The sequence below is a fragment of the Triticum aestivum genome, chromosome 7A (genome assembly GCF_018294505.1).
Source record: "Triticum aestivum cultivar Chinese Spring chromosome 7A, IWGSC CS RefSeq v2.1, whole genome shotgun sequence".
Lineage (NCBI taxonomy): Eukaryota > Viridiplantae > Streptophyta > Magnoliopsida > Poales > Poaceae > Triticum > Triticum aestivum.
Window position 1 is genome coordinate 288,977,992 of NC_057812.1, and position 25,673 is coordinate 289,003,664.

At 47.8% G+C, this 25,673-nt stretch overlaps 1 protein-coding gene across 1 annotated transcript; it reads left to right on the forward strand.

Moving 5' to 3' along the window:
• The first annotated feature begins 12,570 nt into the window (after positions 1–12,570).
• Positions 12,571–14,712, forward strand: LOC123152476 (flavonoid 3'-monooxygenase CYP75B137). The gene is made up of 2 exons (XM_044572007.1): positions 12,571–13,754; positions 13,869–14,712. Exons 1-2 carry the CDS (start codon positions 12,588–12,590, stop codon positions 14,514–14,516), a joined length of 1,815 nt encoding a protein of 604 aa, XP_044427942.1. The 5' UTR covers positions 12,571–12,587; the 3' UTR covers positions 14,517–14,712.
• Positions 14,713–25,673: the final 10,961 nt, after the last annotated feature.

Below are 25,673 nucleotides of genomic sequence, written 5' to 3' on the forward strand. Positions count from 1 at the left end.
ATTGAACACTTCTATGACCGCACAGGTATGACTATCTTGATTCTGTCATAAAATTGTCATGGATGTACATGCATGACAAAAAACGCGACCTACTATGACAAACACGTATCATCACGGAAGTGTATTTTTTTTGTGGATGACACCGGTCCTCTTCAACAAGGAAGTGGTCTGCTCCTGCTGCTCCGCACTTCCGACGATCTTCACCCTCAGCAGGTCGTGCTCGGCCTGAAGCTTCGCATTGCTCTCATTTACTTGCCGGATGACGTTGGTAGACCGTTCAAACGACGCTTTCACGTCATCCTGCAACCTCGCCCACCTGGAGATCAGATCCATCTGCCTAAGGACGAGGGCATGCATGCGCCTGTAAGAGTCCTCGCCTGCCCGCGAGACATTTCCCAAGCCGCGGCGGCGCGGGAGGACATCTCTGCTGCATTCGCGGTGCAGCGGGACGTTTCTTCTACTTCCGTGGCGCGATCAGACCAGTCTACTGCATCGACAGCGCGGTGGGACCTTCGTGCTGCTTCGGCGACGCGGCGGGACCTCTCTGCTACTACGGTCATGCGGCGGGACATGTTGGCTGCTTTTGCGGTGAGGCAGGACATCTCTCGTGCTTCCGCTTCCAGGCTCGCCTCTCCCTGGTGGCAATCTCTCGACCCAGAACTCACGCTGGCCATGGCGGACACAGGGGAACGATGATGAATGACTTGTTTGTTTTTGACTTTTTGTGTATGAGGAGTTGAGGAGGAATGTGCAGTCGTCTTGGAGTAGTAGTATTTATAACCGCGTAGTAATACGCTCCTAAGTGGGAAACCATTTAGCTTTTGATCGGTGTGAACAGGTTTGGAATTTGGAATGTGACGGGACGTGGCCTCCTGTTCTTCTTAAAAAAATTGTGACGGGACGCATGCTCAAAATTTACTGACGGTTATAAGTGCGGCACTATTCCCGGAAGGCGTAACATGGGCTCGTACACCTTCTCGGCCGCGTACGTGGCGTTTGCACCATAGGGTGCACCACGATAGGCAATGTCAGCACACGTCTTGTTCCAACAACCATGCGCGCTCGTTATTACCATCGTGCACGCTTCTTTTAATTAGAATGTATGTGCCCATCTAGTGCACACACGTTGATGTATCTAAATGTTTCAGTTTGTTGTGCCTAATCGCAAACAGTTCATCCATGTGAAGTCTATGCCATCAATCGGAGACACTTTGATCTAGCGCACACACATTGATGTATCTAACTGTTTCAGTTTGTTGTGGCTAATCGCAAACAGTTCATCCATTGTTGATGCATATAAGAGCCACTTCAACAACTTAATTATGGTCTTCTCCTATCGACCCCCAAAGAAAAGAAAAGAAATAAAACTATTTACACGAGAAAGCTCCCAACAAGCAAAAGAAGAACATGAAATATTTTTGGGTTTTCTTTTAATTACTACTACAAGCATGGAAAGTAAACTAACAAAAAGCTACAACTAATTTTTTTTGGTTTTTTCTTAAGGTTTATTAAACACAGAAAGAAGAAAGCATAAAAAAAGGAAAATAAACTTGCATGGATGATACAATGAATAAGTATGAGCACCGACATCTAGCAATGAATGTGTGAACATAAATGTAATGTCGATGGGAAATATGTACTCCCCCAAGCTTAGGATTTTGGCCTAAGTTGGTCTATGGCCACGGCTGGCCTGGCGGATATCCATAATAGTAGCTGGGGTCGTACTGCGATGCAACGGTTATCGCCTGCTGAGCTGCAGCGTGGCGACGAGCGGCCTCCGCTCTCCTCTCGTACTCATCTTCCTCCTCTCTGGTGATAGTATATCTTCCTTTTGCCTGATGATCAAAGAAAGTAGGAACAGGGAGAGTAATATGGACATCACGATGTCTGTCAAAGATTAGTCGAAACTGGAGAGGTGATTCATTCCTCTCGACAAACTGATCATGAACCATAGCATTAAAGTCTAGGTAAGCAGGAGGTAATTCAATATCATCTTCGTGTATGGCTATACCAAGAAAATTAGCTATGCGGGTTGCATAAATTCCTCCAAAGAAATCTCCATTAAATCTATTAAGATGCAACCTACGTGCAACAATGGCTCCCAAATTATAAGATTTATCTCCTAACACAGCACTCCTAAGAATACTGAGGTCAGGGACACACATGTGACATGCCTCATCTTTACCATTAATGAATCTACCTATGAAGAGAGCAAAGTAATGTATAGCAGGAAAGTGAATGCTCCCTATGGTAGCTTGTGTAATATCTCTAGATTCTCCCACAGTTATGCTAGCAAGAAAATCTCTAAATTCAGATTTGCGAGGATCCCTTATACTACCCCATTATGGAAGTTTGCATGCATTGGTAAATCCTCTAAGTCCGTAGTGTAAGAATTATCATAAAGGTCAAACAGGACAGGTGGAGAATTACGTGAAGTTGAAAATTTAAACCTCCTCACAAAGGTACTGGTGAGGCTGTGGTACTGGTTGCACTTCTCTTCTTCAAAGCTCACGAAATCAGTGTTACGCAAATATGTGTTGAATTCTTCCTTAATACCCGCTCGATCCATAAAGTTCTCAGGAGGCCATTCACAAGGACGCACTGGAGCGTCTCTTGGTGGCTCATCATCAGCATCACGCATTGCAAGCCTGGGTCCTTGCTTCCTTGAAGAACCACCTTGGAACATTTTCCTAAGCATATTTCTTCCTCTAAAAAATTCTGAAATTTTTTAGTAACTTCAAAATAAAATTAAACCAAACTCAATAATATTGATAGCAACTACTCCTACAAGTGCCTAGAGCCTATATCATGCATCAAAACTACTTTTGACCATATAAATTTGACATGCAAGCTCAAGAATAGGGTCACCTAAGCAGCAAAAATTTCCAATGAATAAAGCACTAGAACAAAAACTAATTGTACCAATGGAGGAGTCACATACCAAGGAACAATCTCCCCAAGCAGTTTTGTGAGGGGTGCTTTGAGCAAGGAGATCGAAAATGCCAGCAAAACGAGCTTGGATTCGGGTTTGAGCTGGTTATTTGAGTTTGTGGGAGGAAGAAGAAGTGTATGGGTGAAAGGATAAGTGAAGGAGGGCCACCGTGGGCCCACGAGGCAGGGGGCACGTCCAGGGGGGTAGGGCGCGCTCTCCACCCTCGTGGGGACGTGGTTGACCCCCCTGCTGTGTTCTCAGTGCCAAATATTCTCAAATATTCTAGAAAAATCATATTTAAATTTCAGGGCATTTGGAGAACTTTTATTTTTAAGGTATTTTTATATTGCATGGATAATCAGATAACAGACCGAAAAATATTTATTTTTATTTTATTTAATATAAATAACAGAAAGTAAAAGTGGGGTATAGAAGGTTGTGCCTTCTAGTTTCATCCATCTCATGATCATCAAAAGGAATCCACTAACAAGGTTGATCAAGTCTTGTTAATGAACTCATTCCGAATAACATGGAACCGGAGAAATTCCGAATAACACTATGTTACCTCAACGGGAATATGCACATCCCCAATAATAAGAATATCATATTTCTTCTTGACAGTAGGAAGAGGAAATTCAAAACCTCCAAATATAATCGATGGCATTTTTCCAATAGAGTTGATACTATGAACTTGAGGTTGTTTCCTCGGAAAGTGTACCGTATGCTCGTTACCATTAACATGAAAAGTGACATTGCCTTTAGTGCAATCAATAACAGCCCCTGCAGTATTCAAAAAGGGTCTTCCAAGAATAATAGACATACTATCGTCCTTGGGAATATCAAGAATAACAAAGTCTGTTAAAATAGTAACGTTTGCAACTACAACAGGCACATCCTCACAAATAGCGACAGGTATAGCAGTTGATTTATCAGCCATTTGCAAAGATATTTCAGTAGGTGTCAACTTATTCAAATCAAGTCTACGATATAAAGAGAGAGGCATAACACTAACACCGGCTCCAAGATCACATAAAGCAGTTTTAACATAGTTTCTTTTAATAGAGCATGGTATAGTGGGTACTCCTGGATCTCCAAGTTTCTTTGGTATTCCATCCTTAAAAGTATAATTAGCAAGCATGGTGGAAATTTCAGCTTCTGGTATCTTTCTTTTATTTTTGATAATATCTTTCATGTACTTAGCATAAGGATTGGTTTTGAGCATATCAGTTAATCGCATACGCAAAAAGATAGGTCTAATCATTTCAGCAAAGCGCTCAAAATCCTCATCATCCTTTTTCTTGGATGGTTTGGGAGGAAAAGGCATGGGTTTCTGAACCCAAGGCTCTCTTTCTTTACCATGTTTCCTAGCAACAAAATCTTTCTTATCATAACGTTGATTCTTTGATTGTGGGTTATCAAGATCAACAGCAGGTTCAATTTCTATGTCATTATCATTACTAGGTTGAGCATCATTATGAACATTATCATTAACATTATCACTAGTTTCAGGTTCATTACCAGATTGAGTTTCAGCATCAGAAATAGAAATATCATTTGGATTCTCAGGTGTTTCAGTAATAGGTTCACTAGAAGCATGCAAAGTCCTATCATTTTTTTTCTTCTTTTTAGAAGAAATAGGTACATCTATATTATTTCTCTGAGAATCTTGCTCAATTCTCTTACGGTGGCCTTCATGATACAAAGGTTCTTGAGTCATCTTACCAGTTCTAGTAGCCACTCTAACAGCATTATCATTATTCTTGCTATTCAATTCATTGAGCAAGTCATTTTGAGCTTTAAGTACTTGTTCTACTTGAGTGGTAACCATAGAAGCATGTTTACTAATAAGTTTAAGTTCACCTTTAACATTAGCCATATAATCACCCAAGTGTTCAAGCATATTTGAATTGTATTTCAATTGTCTACCAAAATAAGAATTAAAGTCTTCTTGCTTAGCCATAAATTTATCAAACTCATCTAAGCATGGGCTAGCAAATTTAGTAAATGGGATTTCAGCTTTATCATATCTATAGAGAGAATTTACCTTTACTACCTGTGACGGGTTATCAAGACCATGAGTTTCTTCAATAGGTAATGGATTAAGATTATATGTTTCTTCAATAGGCGGTAAATTAAGACCGTGTATTTCTCCAATAGGAGGTAAATTCTTAACATCTTCAGCTTTAATACCTTTTTCTTTCATAGATTTCTTTGCCTCTTGCATATCTTCAGGACTGAGAAATAGAATACCCCTCTTCTTCAGAGTTGGTTTAGGAATAGGCTCAGGAATTGGCTCCGGAGGTGTCCAATTATTTTCATTTGTCAACATATTATTCAATAGAATTTCAGCTTCATCCAGTGTTCTTTCCCTGAGAACAGAACCAGCACAACTATCCAGGTAATCTCTGGAGGCATCGGTTAGTCCATTATAAAAGATATCAAGTATTTCATTTTTCTTAAGAGGATGATCAGGCAAAGCATTAAGTAATTGGAGAAGCCTCCCCCAAGCTTGTGGGAGACTCTCTTCTTCAAGTTGCACAAAATTATATATATATCCCTTAAAGCAGCTTGTTTCTTATGAGCAGGGAAATATTTAGCAGAGAAGTAATAAATCATATCCCGGGGACTATGCACACAACCAGGATCAAGAGAATTAAACCATATCTTAGCATCACCATTTAATGAGAATGGAAATATTTTAAGGATATAAAAGTAACGAGTTCTCTCATCTTTAGTGAACAGGGTGGCTATATCATTCAATTTAGTAAGATGTGCCACAACAGTTTCAGATTCATAACCATGAAAAGGATCAGATTCAACCAAAGTAATTGTATCAGGATCAACAGAGAATTCATAATCCTTATCAGTAACAAAGATAGGTGAAGTAGAAAAAGCAGGGTCAGGTTTCATTCTAGCATTCAAAGATTGCTTACTCCATTTAGCTAATAACCTTTTGAGTTCATTTCTATTTTTGCAAGCTAAAATAGCTAAAGAAGCTTCTTGATCAAAAACATAACCCTTAGGAATAACAAGTGATTCTTCATCATCACTTTCATCAGTATCATCAGATTCAATATTTCCAATTTATCTAGCCCTAGCAAGTTGTTCATCAAGAGAATCACTAAGTGGCACAGTAGTATCAGGCACAGAGGTAGTTTCATCATAAGTATCATGCATAGCATAAGTGGCATCATCAATAACATGCGACATATCAGAACGAATAGCAGAAGCAGGTGTAGGTGTCGCAAACTTACTCAAAACAGATGGTGAATTAAGTGCAGAGCTAGATTGCAGTTCCTTACCTCCCCTCGTAGTTGAGGGATAGATCTTGGTCTTTGGATCTCTCAAGTTCTTCATAATGATAAGCAGATATATATATCCCAAGTGACTCAAAGAATAGCGCTATGCTCCCCGGCAACGGCGCCAAAAATAGTCTTGATAACCCACAAGTATAGGGGATCGCAACAGTTTTCGAGGGTAAAGTATTCAATCCAAATTTATTGATTCGACACAAGGGGAGCCAAAGAATATTCTCAAGTATTAGCAGCTGAGTTGTCAATTCAACCACACCTGGAAACTTAGTATCTGCAGCAAAGTATTTAGTAGCAAAGTAATATGATAGAAGTGGTAACGGTAACAAAAGGTAACGGTAGTAAAAGCAATGTTTTTGGTATTTTGTAGTGATGATAGCAATAGCAATGGAAAAGTAAATCAGCGGAGAACAATATATGGAAAGCTCGTAGGCAATGGATCGGTGATGGAGAATTATGCCGGATGCGGTTCATCATGTAACAGTCATAACCTAGAGTGACACGGAACTAGCTCCAGTTCGTCAATGTAATGTAGGCATGTATTCCGAATATAGTCATACGTGCTTATGGAAAAGAACTTGCATAACATCTTTTGTCCTACCCTCCTGTGGCAGCGGGGTCCTTACGGAAACTAAGGGATATTAATGCCTCCTTTTAATAGAGAACCGGAACAAAGCATTAACACATAGTGAATACATGAACTCCTCAAACTACGGTCATCACCGGTAAGTATCCCGATTATAGTCACTTCGGGGTTAACGGATCATAAGACATAATAGGTGACTATAGACTTGCAAGATAGGATCAAGAACACTCATATATTGATGAAAACATAATAGGTTCATATCTGAAATCATGGCACTCGGGCCCTAGTGACAAGCATTAAGCATAGCAAAGTCATAGCAACATCAATCTCAGAACATAGTGGACACTAGGGATCAAAACCTAACAAAACTAACTCGATTACATGATAGATCCCATCCAACCCATCACCGTTCAGCAAGCCTACGATGGAATTACACACGCATGGTGGTGAGCATCATGAAATTGGTGATGGAGGATGGTTGATGATGACGATGGCGATGGATTCCCCTCTCCGGAGCCTCGAACGGACTCCAGATCAGCCCTCCCGAGAGCTTTTAGGGCTTGGCGGCGGCTCCGTATCATAAAACGTGATGATTTCTTCTCTCTGATTTTTTTCTTCCTGAAACACAATATATGGAGTTGGAGTTGGAGTCGGAGAGGCAACAAGGGGCCCACGAGGTAGGGGGGCGCGCCCCCCACACTCGTGGACAGGTGTGGGCCCCCTGGTCTTCATCTTTTGCAGGTATTTTTCATATTTTCTGAAAATTTACTCCGTGAAGTTTCAGGTCATTCCGAGAACGTTTGTTTCTGCACATAAATAACACCATGGTAATTCTGCTGAAAACAGCGTCAGCCCGGGTTAGTTCCATTCAAATCATGCAAGTTAGAGTCCAAAACAAGGGCAAAAGTGTTTGGAAAAGTAGATAGTTGGAGACGTATCAGTTACGTCGATGCAAGCTTTGACACTGATCCGGATGACTCAAAGTCACAAACCAGGTATGTATTTATATTGAACAGTGGAGCTATAAGTTGGTGCAGTTCCAAGCAAAGCATCGTGGCGGGATCTACGTGTGAAGTGGAGTACATAGTTGCTACGGAAGCAACAAATGAAGAAGTCTGGATGAAGGAGTTCATATCCGATCTAGGTGTAATACCTAGTGCATCGGGTCCAATGAAAATATTTTGTGACAATACTGGAGCAATTGCCTTGGCAAAGGAATCCAAATTTCATAAGAGAACCGAACACATCAAGAGATGGTTCAACTCCATCCACGATCAAGTCAAAGAGGGAGACATAGAGATTTCCAAAATACATACGGATCTGAATGTTGCAGACCCGTTGACTAAGCCTCTTCCATGAACAAAACATGATCAGCACCAAGACTCCATGGGTGTTAGAATCATTACTATGTAATCTAGATTATTGACTCTAGTGCAAGTGGGAGACTGAAGGAAATATGCCCTAGAGGCAATAATAAAGTTGTTATTTATATTTCCTTATATCATGGTAAATGTTTATTATTCATGTTAGAATTGTATTAACCGGAAACTTGATACATGTGTGAATACATAGACAAAACATAGTGTCCCTAGTATGCCTCTACTTGACTAGCTCGTTAATGAAACATGGTTAAGTTTCCTGACCATAGACATGTGTTGTCATTTGATGAATGGGATCACATCATTAGAGAATGATGTGATGGACAAGACCCATCCGTTAGCTTATCATAATGATCGTTTAGTTTTATTGCTATTGCTTTCTTCATGACTTATACATATTCCTCTGACTATGAGATTATGCAACACCCGAATACCGGAGAAACACCTTGTGGGCTATCAAACGTCACAACATAACTGGGTGATGTAAAGATGCTTTGCAGGTGTCTCCGAAGGTGTTTGTTGAGTTGGCATAGATCAAGATTAGGATTTGTTACTCCGAGTATCGGAGAGGTATCTCTGGGCCTTCTCGGTAATACACATCACTATAAGCCTTGCAAGCAATGTGACTAATGAGTTAGTTACGGGATGATGTATTATTGAACAAGTAAAGAGACTTGCCGGTAACGATATTGAACTAGGTATGATGATACCGACGATCGAATGTCGGGCAAGTAACATACCGATGACAAAGGGAATAACGTATGTTGTTATTGTAGTTTGACCGATAAGATCTTCATAGAATATGTAGGAACCAATATGAGTATCCAGGTTCTGCTATTGGTTATTGACCGGAGATGTGTCTCGGTCATGTATACATAGTTCTCGAACCCATAGGGTCCGCACGCTTAACGTTCGATGACGATTTGTATTATGAGTTATGTGTTTTGGTGACCGAAGTTTGTTCGGAGTCCCATATGAGATCATGGACATGACGAGGAGTCTCGAAATGGTTGAGAGGTAAAGATTCATATATTCGAAGGTAGTATTCGGACATCGGAATGGTTCCGAGTGATTCGGGTATTTTTCCGGAGTACCGAGGGGTTACGGGAACCCCCCGAGGAAGTGTTGGGCCTACATGGGCCAAAGGGAGAGAGGGGGAGGCCTGCGGGAGGGGGGTGGCGCGTGCCCCCCTCCTAGGGAGTCCGAATAGGACAAGAAGGAGGGGGCGCAGCCCCCCTTTCCTCTCCCTCTCCTTCATTTTCCCTCCGGTGGAAGAAAGGAAAGGGGGGGGGTCCTACTAGGAGTGGAGTCCTAGTAGGACTCCCCCCATGGCACGCCCCTCCTGGCCGCCGGCCTCCTCCTCCCCTCCTTTATATACGGGGGCGGGGGGCACCCCAAAGGACATCGATTGTTCTCTTAGCCGTGTGCATTGCCCCCCTCCAGAGTTACTCCTCCGTCATAGCGTCGTAGTGCTTAGGCGAAGCCCTGCATGGATCACATCACCATCACCGTCACCACGCCGTCGTGCTGACGGAACTCTCCCTCGATCGTCTGCTGGATGAAGAGTTCGAGGGACATCATCGAGCTGAACGTGTGTTGAACACGGAGGTGCCGTACGTTCGGTAAGACGTTCGACTACATCAATCGCGTTAATCAAACGCTTCTGCTTTCGGTCTATGAGGGTACGTGGACACACTCTCTCCTTCTCGTTACTATGCATCTCCTAGATAGATCTTGCGTGATCGTAGGATTTTTTTTGAAATTGCATGCTACGTTCCCAACAAGTGGCCCACCTAGACCGCACGTATATTCTCCCCATCCGCATCCCGGGCAAAACCCTAGCCATTCCACTCCATCCAAGCCCCGTTCTGGTGATCTCCGGCCTTCTCTGGCATGATGGGCAGTGGATTCGACTCCGAAATCTCCCAATCCATCGACTGGGACCTCGCCCCATGCGGTGACGAGGAGGAGATGGTCGTCCGCATGGCTCTCTGCCACTCCCAAGAGGAGTGCACGCGACCACGGCCGGACTCGATCTGACGGGAATCCATTGTGTCTGCACAAATGGCGCTTGGATCCGCCGGGGCTGGTGGCTCGAGGCTTGTGACCGTGGCGTCGCTGGCCGCGGTGATCACTAGGCACCACAACCCCTTTGTTGGTGCATCGTCCCTGCGGTGTCGGGCTCCGAGTCAGAGGTCAACAACGCTGGCATGCCTTACAGCTCGTCCGCTGCGAATGCGAGGAGTGCCCGCCGTGCGAGGCAGAGGGCACGACAGACCGCGAGGCTGACGCTACGGAGGCGGAGTCGCACATCACAAGGTGGAGCCACAATGTGTGACTGATTTCCCCTGGTGTCATAACCGTGAGCCCGGCCCGTCCACGTCTATCGTGGACCTCACTTCGAACGGCGATGTCGATGCCATGGGCTCCAATGAGGAAAAGTAGGGCACGGGAGATGGCGGCGCCTCATCTCCTATTCTGGCCCATCCGTGTCTCATGTCCTACTCTTCCTCGGCCGGCAACCGGACTCTTAGTTCACGCGCTCACGGCCATCGGACATGGACACAGACAGGAACAACATGGACTTGAAGCACGAACACAGACAAAGATTTAGACTAGGTTTTACGTTGCATGTCATTGTATGAATTTAAAGATTTGCTAATGAGGTACTCGGTTGTGGAAGCAAACATTTGACACGTGATCGGTCATTTTTCGCGGACACGCCCGGGTGCATCCGCATACTTTAGTTAGGGAGGGGGGAGGGGGGAAGTAGCAGGTCTCTTACATTTCCCGTGGCGCCCTTAACGAGAGGGATGCGGGGGATGAACTATTGTTTCTCGCCCAATATCGACACTAACAAGCATAGGCGCATACTCACTCCATCCTCAAATAAATGGACATATAGAAATTTTAAGATAGACTATGGAATGGTGTAGAAAATGCATTGGAAGGGTGCAAGACACTATCTATCTCATCTTTAATTCCTCCACCATCAATGAGCATGTAGAAAATGAGAAGACCGTGTGTTATATTATTTATATTGGGCATGATTGCATTCTTTTACTTTTTTTGAAACACGGTCTCTTAGGGCCCGATTCATTAAATAAGCTCGAAGAGAATTGTCCGGTTAATAAACGGAAAACCGGGCAAAAACCGTCACAAGTGGCCCGCCGAAACAAGGCACACAGGGTGACCTGGCAACCCACACAAGTATGCACACACGCCGCCGAGGGGAAGCGTCGAGGCTTGCGTCGGCCGATGCCAAACAGTCAATCACACGTGCCGGCGACCAGGCAGCTCCGACTCTGTCGACAAGCATTGCAGGAGAAAAGCGTTGGGCTTGCGCCGAGCCAGCGCCAGAGCGGCGACTCCTCGAACACGCCGGAAGAGACCGACTACCAAGAACCATCAGCAAACCTGACTCCGCCCGAAGCCGCCATCGTTGCCACAAACAGGAAGCCGCACAACATCTGCATTGCCAGACGGGCACCTGCCGACCACAATGCCGCGAGCGTCCAGCCCATGAAGCACGCAACCGGGATCCGAAACTCTTCAAGGCGACGCCCCAAAGAGGGAAGCGACGATGTCGACGCCGTCGCCCGACCCAACCGGGCCTTAGGCTTTCACCCGAAGAGCAAGATCCGAGGGTGTAAGAGGATGCCGGACTCCACAACGACGCCTCCAAGGAGGTTAAACGACGTCCACAGACGCCGACGCCGCCGGCCGGCAAGACCAGCCAAGCTTTCGCCCGGAGTATCCCCAACACCACCAACACCCTCACGCACTGCACCTTCGCTGACCCACCCACCTCTGGTAGTGCCACCGCGCCAGCAGCACCAGAGAGCCACCAAGCACTTCACCTCCCCGTCGGTCAAGAAGACGCAGACGAGCCAGATCCGGCCGATCTGGCACCCCACCAACGCAGCGCCGAACAGGAGCCACCCGAGGCCAGCACGCCACCGCCCCGACCAGGGACGCGCCCCACAAGGCAGGCGAGGGGGCCGAGCCCGCCTCGACCGCCGGAGAGGAGTCCGCCTCGACTCTTACTCTTTTGTGTGGATAAATTTCAAAATCTAAATGTCGACGCGGCACAGTGTGAAGAATGCAGGTGGTGCGACAAGTTCGGGCTACGTACTTGTCAAAGAAGTAGGAGTGGTCCGTGAATTTTTCCCGCTCAGTTATTTTTTTCGGCCGGCAGCAGGCGGGCGGCGGCCGCTGCCGTAAGGTGACAAGCGAGGCATCCCGTTCTTGGCTGCGCCAGTCCACACCCGAAGATGCCACAATCTGGATGGGAACCCCGCACTGCCCCCACCCATAAATTAGTCGGGATCAGCCGCACAACCATTAATCAGTAACGTTTGCGATAAGTATTTGCGTGGATGTCAACGACGAGTGTCCCTCGCATTTTCCTTCTACGAGCCGGCAGCTCGCCGCCGGGACGAGACAAACGCGACGCCCCCGTTCGTTTCCGCTCCCGTCCACACGCGGCCATATCAACCAACGCCTATTGGAGGAAGCCAAGTGGAAAACACCGCCTTGCCCATAAATCCAGCCAGGATCCGCCACGCACCATCGCTGTCTGTTTCTCCTTGTCTCAGTCCCTAGCTACCACCACCGCAGCGTGCGCAGCCATGGACGCGGCAACCTCGACGACGCTGCTCTACGGGGCGCTGCTCGCGGCTGCTTTCCTCTACGTCGCCACCCTCCGGCGTGGCCGCGGCAGGGGCGAAGGCGGCCTGCCGCCGGGCCCAAGGGGCCTGCCGCTCTTGGGCAGCCTACTGTCCCTCGACCCGGACCTGCACACCTACTTCGCCGGCCTCGCCGACAAGTACGGCCCCATCTTCTCCATCCGACTCGGCTCCAAGCTGGGTATTGTCATCACCTCCCCGGCGCTGGCCCGCGAGGTGCTGCGCGACAACGACCTCATCTTCTCCAACCGGGACATCCCGGACGCCGCGCGCTCCATCTCCTACGGCGGCGGCCAGAACATCGTCTGGAACCCCGTCGGTCCCACCTGGCGTCTGCTCCGCCGCGTCTGCGTCCGCGAGATGCTCAGCCCTGCTGGCCTGCAGAATGTGCACGGCCTCCGCCGCCGCGAGTTCAGGGCCACGCTCGCGCACCTGCACTCTATGGCCAGCGCCGGCAAGCCGGTTGACGTCGGCGCCCAGATGTTCCTCACCACCATGAATGTCATCACCTGCACGCTGTGGGGAGGCAACATAGGGACCGAGAGCGAGCGGACGGCGGTGGGCAAGGAGTTCCGGGAGCTTGTCGCGGAGATCACCGAGATGCTCGGCGCGCCCAACGTGTCAGACTTCTTCCCGGCGCTGGCGCCGTTCGACCTGCAGGGGATCCGGAAGAAGTCGGACGCGCTCAAGGAGCGGTTCGACGAGATCTTCGGCAGGATCATAGAGAAGAGGGTCGAGGCCGACCAGGCCGGCGCCGACACGGCGGAAGACTTCCTCGAATACATGCTCAAGATGGAGAAGGAAGGTGGCGACGGGAAGGCCGCCTTCACCATGACCAACGTCAAGGCCCTGCTCATGGTAACCAATCAGTCACTAGCTAGCTCCATTAGCAATCCCTAGTTCCGTACACCTACTCTCGCGTCTCACGCTTAATTGATTTTTTTACGTCCATGTTACCTGTGATGATGATAGGATATGGTGGTTGGGGGGACAGAGACGACGTCGAACACGGTGGAATGGGCGATGGCGGAGATGCTACAAAACCGGGGGATACTGCGGAAGGTGCGGGAGGAACTCGACGCGGTGGTTGGTATCGATGGCGTGGTGGAGGAATCGGATCTCCCGCAGCTGCACTATCTGCAACTGGTGGTCAAGGAGACGCTCCGGCTGCACCCGGCGCTGCCGCTCATGGTGCCGCACTGCCCCAGCGAAGACACGACCGTCGGCGGCCACCGCGTCCCGGCGGGAAGCCGCGTGTTCGTCAACGCGTGGGCGATCATGAGGGACCCCGCTGCGTGGAAGGATCCGGCGAAGTTCATCCCGGAGAGGTTCGCCTCTCAGGCGAGCGACGGCGACGGCGGGCGGAAGGTGGACTTCACCGGCAGCGAGCTGGACTACGTGCCGTTCGGGTCGGGGAGGAGGATCTGCGCGGGCATCGCCATGGCCGAGAGGATGACGGCATACTCTGTGGCCATGCTGCTGCAGGCCTTCGACTGGGAGCTGCCGGAGGGGGCGGCGCTGGACCTGACAGAGAAGTTCGGCATCGTCATGAAGAAGGCCACGCCGCTGGTCACCGTTCCGACGCCGAGGCTTTCCAGACCCGAGCTCTATTCCGCATAGATATCTGATCCTACTCCATGACCACGACTCCGTGCTCGAGTCAGTTCAGCATGCAATACATTTCCCCTCTCGTGCTGTTCGTCCAAACAGAAGTTTGTTTTTCTACGGTTGCAATTGTCTGCTTCTTCTGTAGCAGCAGTGTGCAGACAGTATCTATTATATCTATATACCTACAATATTCATGTGGATTTTGATATTTGGCGATCGTTCTAAATCTTGTAGTAGTACCGAACTTGGACGTGGTCACCACTTTTTTCTTCTTCTACCTCATGTGCATGTGACATGTGAGTGACCTTAAAGACCATCAACAGCCGCGTACAGTTACTCCAACTCCTCCAACGTCGGCCGACATCGACCATTAGACTGGTCATAGTGGGGAGTAACTTAAACTAGTGTCATGCATATGACACTAGTCTATGTTATTACCTTTATAGTGTAAAGTGTCATAGAAGTAGTATCATATATGGTTGCATTTATTAGCTTATAGACTCAATATTTGTTGGGAAGCGCTATGTGATGGTAACATAATATGTTACTCCAAACACCTCTCTCCTCATTAACTAGGTGGAACATAAGCAAACTTGTCTTGGGATGTGTTATGTTAGTGGCTAAATTACTCCCACTATGACTAGCCTTAACACCTTAAATTAAATGTCCTCTTTCACAACCGAATATCTCATTACCAAATCCTCAAATTCATACAACTACATGCAACTAAAACCTAGTTCGCTGGTGCTACTTCGCCTCCATGTTCGTGTCCATGTCCGGTGACAAGTTGAGCCCCCCCCCCCGATTGATGGTGCGGTCACCGACGAGAAAGAGTAGGACATGGGGCACGGGCCGACTCACGGATTTGAGCGCCGCAGTCTCCCATGACCTACTCTTCTTTGTTGGAGCCCGTGTCCAGGACGTCGTCGGGCGACGTGAGATCCATAATAGACCCCTCGCAGTTAGAGCCCGACACGTCTAACACAACGCAGACGCGGTGCGCGGTTACCCATACCAGCTCCAAGGGACGTGCGACTCCGCCTCCGCGAGGGCCGTCGCGGCCTCCCACGCCCTCTGCCTCGCACAACAAGCATGCCGCTCCATGTTAGTGGACGCGCCATGATTCAACCGGTGTATACCTCCGATTATGAGACCAGGTTGCCGCCACCGGGCTGGATCCATTTCTCGTTTTTATTGAATCAAAACGCAAATCCAGATTCATCCCTGGCTTGCTTGCAGGAGAACCCAAGTTGTTTTTCCTACTGCCGCTCAAGTTTGCACAGACACTTGTATCAGTACACATTTCTGATAAAGCTTAATCTTGTATGTGTAGCACACTTGCTACAAGGCCGTTGATTTGGATGAAATTGACAAGAAGACTAGTTGCATCTCAGTTGACTTGTAATGTAGTTTAGTTGCACACATATTTTCGTGGAAGTGTCACGGCAGATGTCTTCATGGAAGGACTTAATTGTGGAGCCATTGCGACGAGGTTAGTTTAAAGGGGTTAAACGGGACAAAGGACACAGAGAGTTTATACTGATTCGGCCCCTTGCGGTGAAGGTAAAGGCCTACTCCAGTTGAGGTGGTATTGCTAGGGTTTCAATTACCAGGGAGCAAACACGCTTTGCCTGGCTCTCGATTTGATGTTTCTTAACCTAAGCCGTTGTCGGGTCGTCCCTTTATATACACGGGTTGACGCCCTGCGGCCTACAGAGTCCCGGCCGACTCATACAACGTGTCCGGCTCGGTGACGTATCTTACATGCCTTATATTACAAGTCTACTCATACATGGCGGTTTACACTTACGACCCTTAAGCTGTGTCTAGGCTTGGGCCTCTTACCGGCCTATCTATGAACCACCGTCTGGTATACTCCTGGGCTTCATGGATGAACCGCCACTGTGGTTGACCCGACCCCTCCTGGGCGGGTGATACCTGATAGTCATATCCCCAACATTAGGCCCCAGGTTGATTTGAACTTGTTCAGGTCAATCTTCAACACTTAGAAAAAATCCTTCTTCCTCTGCTATGAAACATTGTAACCCGCCATGACGTCATCTCCGGAAATTTCGAAAACCCGCCACGACGTCATCTTTAACGGATCTTTTATCTTTAATGACCTTCCGAAAATCGAGGCGTTCAATTAGTTGGATAATCATCATTTGACCTCCTCGTTTTTCGTGCCTGCCTGTTACTCTTTTCCTTATAAATAGGGTCAAAGCACCCCTTTCTCATTCTCCTCTCTCCTTCTCGTCTTCTTCTTCCTCGCGACGCACCAGCCCACACGAGCTCCGCCATCATCGACCTCCGTCCTCTTCGTTAACTCCGGCCGCTGCATCACCCTGGACGGTCCAGAAATGCCGCAGCACTCCTCCGCTGTCAGCTCGCATCGGTAAGTCTTCCCTTTTCTTTTTCATGGATCTGTTCCTTATGGTTTCGGTGTTCGTCGGTGTTCATCGCTGCGCCTCCTTCTCCTTGCTAGATCGTGTAGTTTTGATCTGAAAATAATGTAGGTCCTATGCGGTAGCAGTTTTAGCACCCGCTTTTGATATTAAAACATATCCTTATCACGACAGATCTCCTCTAGGGCACCTCCACTTTTATGTTGCCGCCTCTGTAGGTTTAGATTTTATCTCCTTTTTCTGAACAGCTGTAGATCCGAATTTATAGCTTTAATCTGTGGAACCTGTTTGTCCCAACACTTAACAAATTTTGCTCTTGTTAGATCTTGAATATCTTAGTCATGGCGGCTTACTTACCGGCTTGCTTATTACTTCATATATCATTAGCCCTCACTTAAGACGCCATTCTGAATGTACACTGCAACTGTTAACTTGTGATTTCACCAACTGACTTGAACCGGCAAATTACTCCTTTCTTTAGGTTGTCCTTTCACAATGCCACCAAAGACAGTTACCACACATGTAACTGGGTTCCTTCCATCGTTACTGAGGATACTTTGAAAGATTTCGTCAAGGTTGGATATCTACCAGAGAAGAGTGTCATGCATTACCGCGCTCCTGACCCGGGCAAAAAGAGACCTCTGCCAAAAGACGGTGAAGTCATTGTATTCACTGATCATATGAACCGGGGCTTCTCACCGCCCGGCTCTAAGTTCTTTCGAGATGTTCTGCACTTCTTCAAACTCCATCCGCAAGACATTGGACCCAACTCCGTGTCAAACATCTGTAATTTTCAAGTTTTCTGTGAAGTATACCTTCAAGAAGAGCCTAGTGTCGAGCTTTTCAGGGAATACTTCTATCTAAACCGGAAAAATGAGTTCACAAATGGGCCCAGCTTGGAACTTGGTGGAATTTCAATTCAACGCAGAAGAGACGCCATCTTCCCTCAAGTAGCTCTACCGATTCACCCCAAGGACTGGAATTAGACATGGTTCAATTGTAAAGATATCTCGCCGTCTGATGAAAATCAATTGCCGAGTTATTGTGTTGATCGTCTTGACTCAAATTATCAACTCCCTGAGAAACTTACTGCCGCCGAACGTAAGAAACTCGTCCCTACTATCAGAAAAGTCCAAGACCTACTAGGAAATGGTTTAACCGGAGTTGATTTCATCCGATGCTGGGTCTCATGGCGGATCATACCCTTAAGCCACCGATCTGGCTTGATGTGTAATTACACCAGAGGAACAGACGATCCATTACGCCATAGCTCTCTACGTCTGACTAAAGAGGGCATTGTTGAAATGGCAACAACCCTTGTAAATAGTAAATTCGAAGACTGCAGCAAAGTGGGTCTGAACCCTTTCTGCACGCTTAACCCGCCGCCAGATGTAAGTCTCTTGATTTCCCTTACCTTACTTCATCATCCAAATATTATGTGAGCTCAAGTATGTTACTCTTCCGCAGGCTAAATCTGACTTCTGGAAAGCAAAATATGATCACGAAGCTGCCAAAAAGGCTAGGGCTACCGCGAAAGCCGCCAAAAAGACCAGCAAGAAACTCAGGAAGAAGTCAAGCGCCTCGGATCTGCTTAAGCTGGACGATACCTCTGAGTCAGAGGTAGCCCTTGACTCTTCTGGCTTGTTTTTCAACCACCTTATTGACACTAACTATTGCCAAGATGACACGGGGGCCAGCCAAGCAGTTGAAGAAGAGGTAACTATTATTTTCTCCAACTCAGAACCTTTGCCAAGGCAGAAACTTCAGTGAGTAACCCGGAAAGTATGGTTTTCACACCCCTTGGCTTATTTAGATCCTCACTTTCTTTTGAAACGATAGCAACACGAGAGCCGCCGCCAGACCCGGTCTAGTGGAGGCGAAGATTTATCCTCCGGTTTACCAAACACTCCTTGAAAACGCCAAAATGAGGTTCTTTTTAGCCTTAACTCTTTTATTTACTGGCAGGTTTCTTTCGTTAGCCACTCAATTTTTTCAATTCAATCTTGCAGGAGATTTCCCGTTCTTCCTCTGGCGATTCATCTCAGACTCAGCTGCCGGCTTTCAAGACTGCCCCTGGGTAAGAATAATTACCTTTCTTTACCTTTATATCCTCACCATTATGTTGACTTGTCTGAATTATTTTAGCGGTCAAGCAAAACCCAACAAGAAGGCGAAGGTGACAAAATCACCCGAAGACCCTAAAGCTGTTGAACCGGACCAGCAAGCTTCTGCACTAGAAGCCTCTGAACAACCAGAAGATCCTGCTTCCAATACTCAACCTGAGATGCCTGAGTTGTCTGTTGATGAAACCAACATTGACCCGTCAACTACTGAACCGTCAAGCTCACTTAACCCGCCAGAGACTCATGCTGAGGACATTCTGATCACTGGTACCGGCTTTACTAAATCAAGGAATCCAACTGTATTAGCCAGACATTCTGCCAAACAGAAAGTCATGGAGACACGGAAAGTGAGGTTTGATGTCTCCCACTATGCTCAGTTGAGTAATAGTGAAGATTATCCGGTTATCTCAGTCAAGTACACTCTAGCCGTGACTTGGAAATTGAGATGGTTAAACAGATGCATCAGAAGTATGAGGTATGTCATCCGGCTTACATAATCTAGATATCCTGCCAGCCCCCAAGTCTTCTGATTATGATAAGATTGAATAATCTGTAGATTTAAAAAACTTATAAGCTTCTGTCCTAGACTCCCTCCAAGTCCGGTTGAAAATTAAACCGGATGCTGGAAATAGCATAATTCTGCATTTGTAGTCCCCAAGGGTCGGTTTAATCATTATGAATGAGCCGGTCCTAGTTATCACTGTGTAAAAGAGCAGAACTTAACTGCATAGCCCCCATGAGTCAGCGGAGACTGTTTACAGCACTCCCGGCTCATCATTAGGAAGATACAAACAATATGCATTAGCCCCCAAGTGCCAAGTGTTGTTGCTTGCAAAGCGCTTGGGACTTTTAGTTATAAAAGCCGTTTCCGTTGAAAAATTGCTTTGATAGACATTATCCCCCAAGTGCCAAGTGTTGTTGCTTGCAAAGTGCTTGGGACTTATATTGTTGTAATCCGCCATGAAGTATGTTTGATAAATCTGTGTTGCATGCAGGCTGCTACCACTGAATTGGAAACTCAACTGAACGACACCAAGACCCGGCTGGTGTCTCAGGAAACTAAGACCCGGAAAGCTGAATCAAAATTCCAGTTTAGTCTGTCTGAGTCGGAAAAATTGAAGACTAGTTTTACTGCGGATAAAAAGGCTTGGGCTGAAGAAAAGACTGCCTTGATACAGCATGCTGAGAAGGCAGAGGCGGCTCTTCAGGAGGCTACCACCGAACTCACCAGTTTAAAACACTGTGTGTCTCAGATGGTTTCTGCTATCTTCGGTGAGTCGCCTTGTTATTTATCCAAAGTATTTGTCGTCGTAATGTAAGCCGCCATTTTAACCAATCTATGACTTACTCAGGTCCCAGAAGCAACAACCTTAGCCAAGACACGCTTGTGAAGCTCAAGGCAGTTTATACTCTTGTTGAGCAATTATATACTGGAGCTCAACGTACATTGGCTACCATCTCCCGGCTAATCAAGGACCCAATCTGTTAAGCGATGTGCTGAAGAAATTATCCATCCTGCCCACCAGAATCCAAGAAATAAAGCGGTCTTGTGCAAGAGCCGGCGTTGTGACGGCCTTGAGCCGTGCCAAAGCATGGGTACCGGAATTAGACCTCGCAGATGTGGCCAGTGGGTATCCTAGCTTAAAGGAAGAAGAAACCTCTTTCGATCAGCAAGACTTTGCCGCCTGTGTCAAAGAGATTCGTCCTCATGCAACAGTCATCGCTGAAGAGACCAATCTTTCCATTGTCTCCTACTAGTACTCAGTCTGTTCTAGTAGTAGTTGCATAACTGCCCGTTTACACTCAAATGTTGTCGGATAATGGTTCTCTATGGTTGGGTTTCCTTAATGAAATCGGAGGGAACCCCCTCTTTCGATATGTAAAAAAATAGTGGCACTAGCGGTGCCAAAACATTGCCTCAAATTAATAGTGCCACTAAATTAAGGTGCAAAATAATAACATTACTGCTTTATCATGGCAGTGCCAAAACAGTAGCACAAGAGCAAGATCAACATGCAGGATCTTTGGCAAACAGTCATACCAAAAAGGAACATACCTCGTGATGGGAACCATATCTGCAGTCAACGCCATCGTAGAAGGGATGACACCAGTCACCAACATGGATGATTCAATTCATGGGACCTTTTGGTGCAGTTCACCTAAAATGAAGCAATGTCCCATGAGCTAGCAGCTTCTTCTTCTTCTTTTAAGAAAAGGGATCCAGCCCTGGTTCCATTTCCATCAGAAAACGAAACCCATAGAGCTTCTTCTTCATTAGTTGCAATAAAATTGGGCAACATCAAGGTTGGTCGTGAAGCTCTTGGAATGTTCAACTATAATTTGGATATCATTTGTGCAGTTCAACTAAGATCAAGCGCGAAATGTATATCTCTGTTTGGACAAAAAGGTGGAAAGGAGGGTGACTAACAAGTGATGAAACATGCATCAAATGAAAAAAAGCATGTACCTTATCTGAATGGCAATTGTACAAGGACAATAGCAATTTCTAGCAGCATTGCTACTCCCTCCGTTCCTAAATATTTGTCTTTGTAGAGATTTCAAATGGACTACCAAATACGGATGTATATAGACATATTTTGAGTGTAGATTCACTTATTTTGCTCCGTATACAGTCACTTGTTGATATCTCTAGAAAGACAAATATTTAGGAACGGAGGGAGTAGATATTAGTGTGGGCATTAGGATTAAATTTGACAACTGTTAAATACGACATTACTTTAATGGTGCCATTGCTTCATTTTACCAGCAACATTATATTAACAACTGCTACAGAGTCGGTATTTGGGCACGGGAGAGTAGGCGGACTAGGACAGTTGCATCTGTAACGAAAAGAAGCAACTTATCTTAATGTGAAATTTAGCAGGACATGAAAAAAAGTGCCCTTGATTCATATTACTGGAGGCATTACATTGAAAACAACATTGGTTTAACGTGTCCTTACTTTTAACAGTGCGACTGCTACATTTTACCAGTGGCATTACATAAGAGCGGCTCGGGGTAACAAACATCAGAAGAGGATATCTAGGTTGGTCCCATTTTTGTTTGGTGTATAGCCACCTTATACTGTGTGAGGCTAGCAAATCTAGTGTTGGACTTACTCTGTTGACTTGTCCCCCAGTCCCCACTTTCTTTCCTTTTTCAACCAATAGATCGGGTTTATATTGAGTTTGTACTACATTCCCTTTATTTCGCTATTAGACCTAGAGACCAGTTGGATAGCCAGTCTCTGCTACTTTTCGCCCCTATTATTTCCTCTTTCGACCAGGTCCTAGATTAAGGTAACAAATCTTCCCTCACCCCCATCCCCCTTCTTCCTTGTTTGAACCAAGTACTACTAGATTCGAGTGCATGAACTAGTTTTACCTCTTAACAGTAAAAAACATGTGGTTTTCGAACAGCTGATCGGTCCTATCTACGAGGGGCCCTGAGAAATAGTAAAAGATACAAATGCAGCGACGTCAGGAGCTCGGGAAGTAGAGCAAGGCCGGTTTCGAAGGAAGTTATACCTGAGGGTCGCCGGGATGTCGCTAGGTGGGCGGCGGGAGGCCGGATCTGCACACACTACGGCAGCGAGGAAGAAGGGGTGGGACACCCTCCCTCGCCAGCGATGCTTGGGAGAGAACGGCAAGGCACGCTGATCGGGACGCGCCAGCAGTGGGTAAGAGCCATCATCAAGGATGACTGCGTGAATGTTGCACCTTCTCACCTTCCCCGACGGAGAGGATCCGGCTGGGTCTGTGACCAGTGGTGAGTAGAGAGAGTGTGGCCACCGCTGTCGTGTTTAGATCTGCAGAGGATGAGACAGTGTGAAGAGAGCAACACTAGCAAGCAAGCGCAGAGGCTCCTGCCTATATAGTGGAGTACTAGTTTTCTTTTGTCTACCGGCCGGAGTCGGCTTGACCTTGGCAATGACTGTCGAGAAGTCTTCATGCACGTGCCCGGAGGCGCAATTGTCGTCATTTTGATCTGAAGCACCGGATTATAACATATGACAACAAAAAATTCCACATGACAAGAAATCATAACCTGACTGCCCAAAGGAGACAAGATGAATCCCGACGGACAAACTAGACGAGGATCAAAGCTCAAATTATAGATAAACTCGTAGAAAAGGGGTCCGTCGATAGATGTCCTAATTAACATACCCGGCTCGACCTAGATGGCAGCCGAGTAGTCTTCATGCATGTGCCCCCAATGACTAGCCCAACTCAGTTGTCTCTGTTTAACCCTCGCAGTGATGTGAAGCACATGACACCTAACTTTGCGAGATGACAAGAAACCTTTTTTAGATTTCTCACCAGAACTACAACCCTATATAACACAACATGCACGATATGTAGACGATAGCCAATCCAGGCGTGTCTGCTAGAGTCTGGTCACATGCATGGACAAACTGATTTTCCGTGTCTTGCAGGGATCGTCCAGGTACCAACGTATGTACTCCTACAACACTTCTCTAGTAGTACTATCGCTCATCTCTCTCTTCTATTAACTCACCCGACTTGTGGGGCCGGGGAGTGTGCCTATGGTCGGTTCTCAATTGTGGTCCCACATGTGTGTGCAAACGCAATATGACGCGCATTCCATTCGGAGAGCGGCATGCCAAGCCGACCGACCGTCTGGGGTGCGACGCGAATGCGACGGGCGTGTTGTATACTCCGTACATGTGTACCGCCGTTTTCTTGAGGCTTTTCTCCATGGCACAATCCATGGATACAAAATTAGTATACTGTACTATTTAAAAGTCGAGGGCGGGGCTTTTCCTGCGTGGTAGGCGGGGCAGTTCCTCCTAGTCGGTTCGATAGAGACGCAAGAATATGAGGGGGTAGGCTGCTGCAAACGTAGGACTGTGTGATTTGATAGTGAGTTACTGTTGGACAGGTGGGGCCTGATGATTTGACTTGCCATTATCATTTTAAGTGCGGAGCTATGACTGGTGTGAGTCTCCTGATTCCTGACCACCTCTGTCAGATTTCGGGTTCCGGCAGACCCTTGAGGTTCGAACACTGGGGTGCGCGCGGAGATTTCGCCTCCTACCTACCTGCACCCCTCCGCCATGCTAGGATCTAAACTAAGGAAAGAACAACACAAGAGACACAGGGTTTATACTGGTTCGGGCCACCGTTGTGGTGTAATACCCTACTCCAGTGTGTGGTGTGGTGGATTGCCTCTTGGGCTGATGATGATGAACAATGCAAGGGAGAACAGCCTCGCGAGGGTCTGTTCTTGGCTGAGGCGATGAACTGCTGGGAGGAGTTCAGCCACCTTCTCTCTCCCCTCTCTCTGCTCCCTCCGACCGACCCCCTTGCTGTTTGGGTGGCTGGTCCTATTTATAGAGGCCCTGGTGCTCTTCCCAAATATTGAGCGGGAAGGGAGCCAACAATGGCGGGCTAATTTGAAGGGGGACATCAAGTATCAGCTATCCTGACAAAAGTAGTCTTCGCCTGCGCAAAGCTCTGGTGATGACGCCGTCTTGGGCTCCACGGTAACCTCCATCTCGTAGTCCTCCTGGTCTTGGTCTCGTTGCACCGAAATGGCAACCTTTGCCTGATGCCTCGGTACTCCGCGGCTGCGCTTGCCCCCTTTGCACCAAAGAGGAAAGGAGGACGCTGCGCGGGCTGGCACCCGCCTGGCGCCCTGAGTTGTCATGGCTTGCGTCATGGGCACCTCGTGAGGTACCCCGCCTTGATCTCTCCGCCTCCTCGTGAGCCAGCCTGACGAGGCCGTGCCTGAGGAAGCTTCGCGTCGTCCGCCCCGCGAGGCTTGGCCCCTCGCGAGGGTCTTGGGTTTGTGTTGGTGAAGATGGGCCGTGTTGGGCCCCCCTTTGAGCCACGCCGCAGGCCGCAGGCAGGCAAGTCTGGGGACCCCCGTTCCCAGAACACCGACAGTAGCCCCCGGGCCCAAGGCGCGCCCGGACTTGGCCGTGCAGGGAGGCGGAAGGGCAAGAGCGAAGCGCCGCGGGCCCTAACAGCCTGCGGCCTTGGGCGCCGCGTGGCGGTTGATTGGACGTGGGCGTCTCCACTTCCCCATGGTGCCTCGGCAACTGCACTGACTGGACAAGTCCCTGCATGCAAAACGGGTCATGATTACCTGCGATCGTGGAGGTCGGCGGTTGGCCTCCGCCGGCTATAAGTACGGGACGGCGTGCGCCCTTCCGGTTCATCTCCCCTTGCTTCTCCTTCTTCTTCATGGCCCCGTCGAGGAGGTTCTCGGCCGCGGAGAAGGGGAAGGCTTGCCAGGCAGAGCATGCCTCTCCCCTGCCCAAGCGCGGCCGAGGGCGCCCCCGCAAACATCCTGTGGCCACCACGGCAGCTCCCCGCGGCCGCGGAGACGCTTTCCAGCGCGGTGGCGGGCGGATTGCTGCGGCCGGGGGGTGCGCTCCGGCTGCGCGTCCCCCTATGCCGCGCTTTCGCGCTGCAGAGGTGCTGCCGGAGTTCGTTGTGTGGTCGGCGGAGCCGACTAGCACCCGGCTCCCACTTCCTCGCTTCCTCCTCGGCGAGCTCCCGGCCGGCGCCCTGGGCGGCCTCTGGCTTCAGGCCGTCGGCTGCTGCAGCCGGGCCTCATGGGTTTCACTGGAGGTCTCCGCAGCCGGGAGCCTGGCCCTGGCCCGCGGTTGGCAG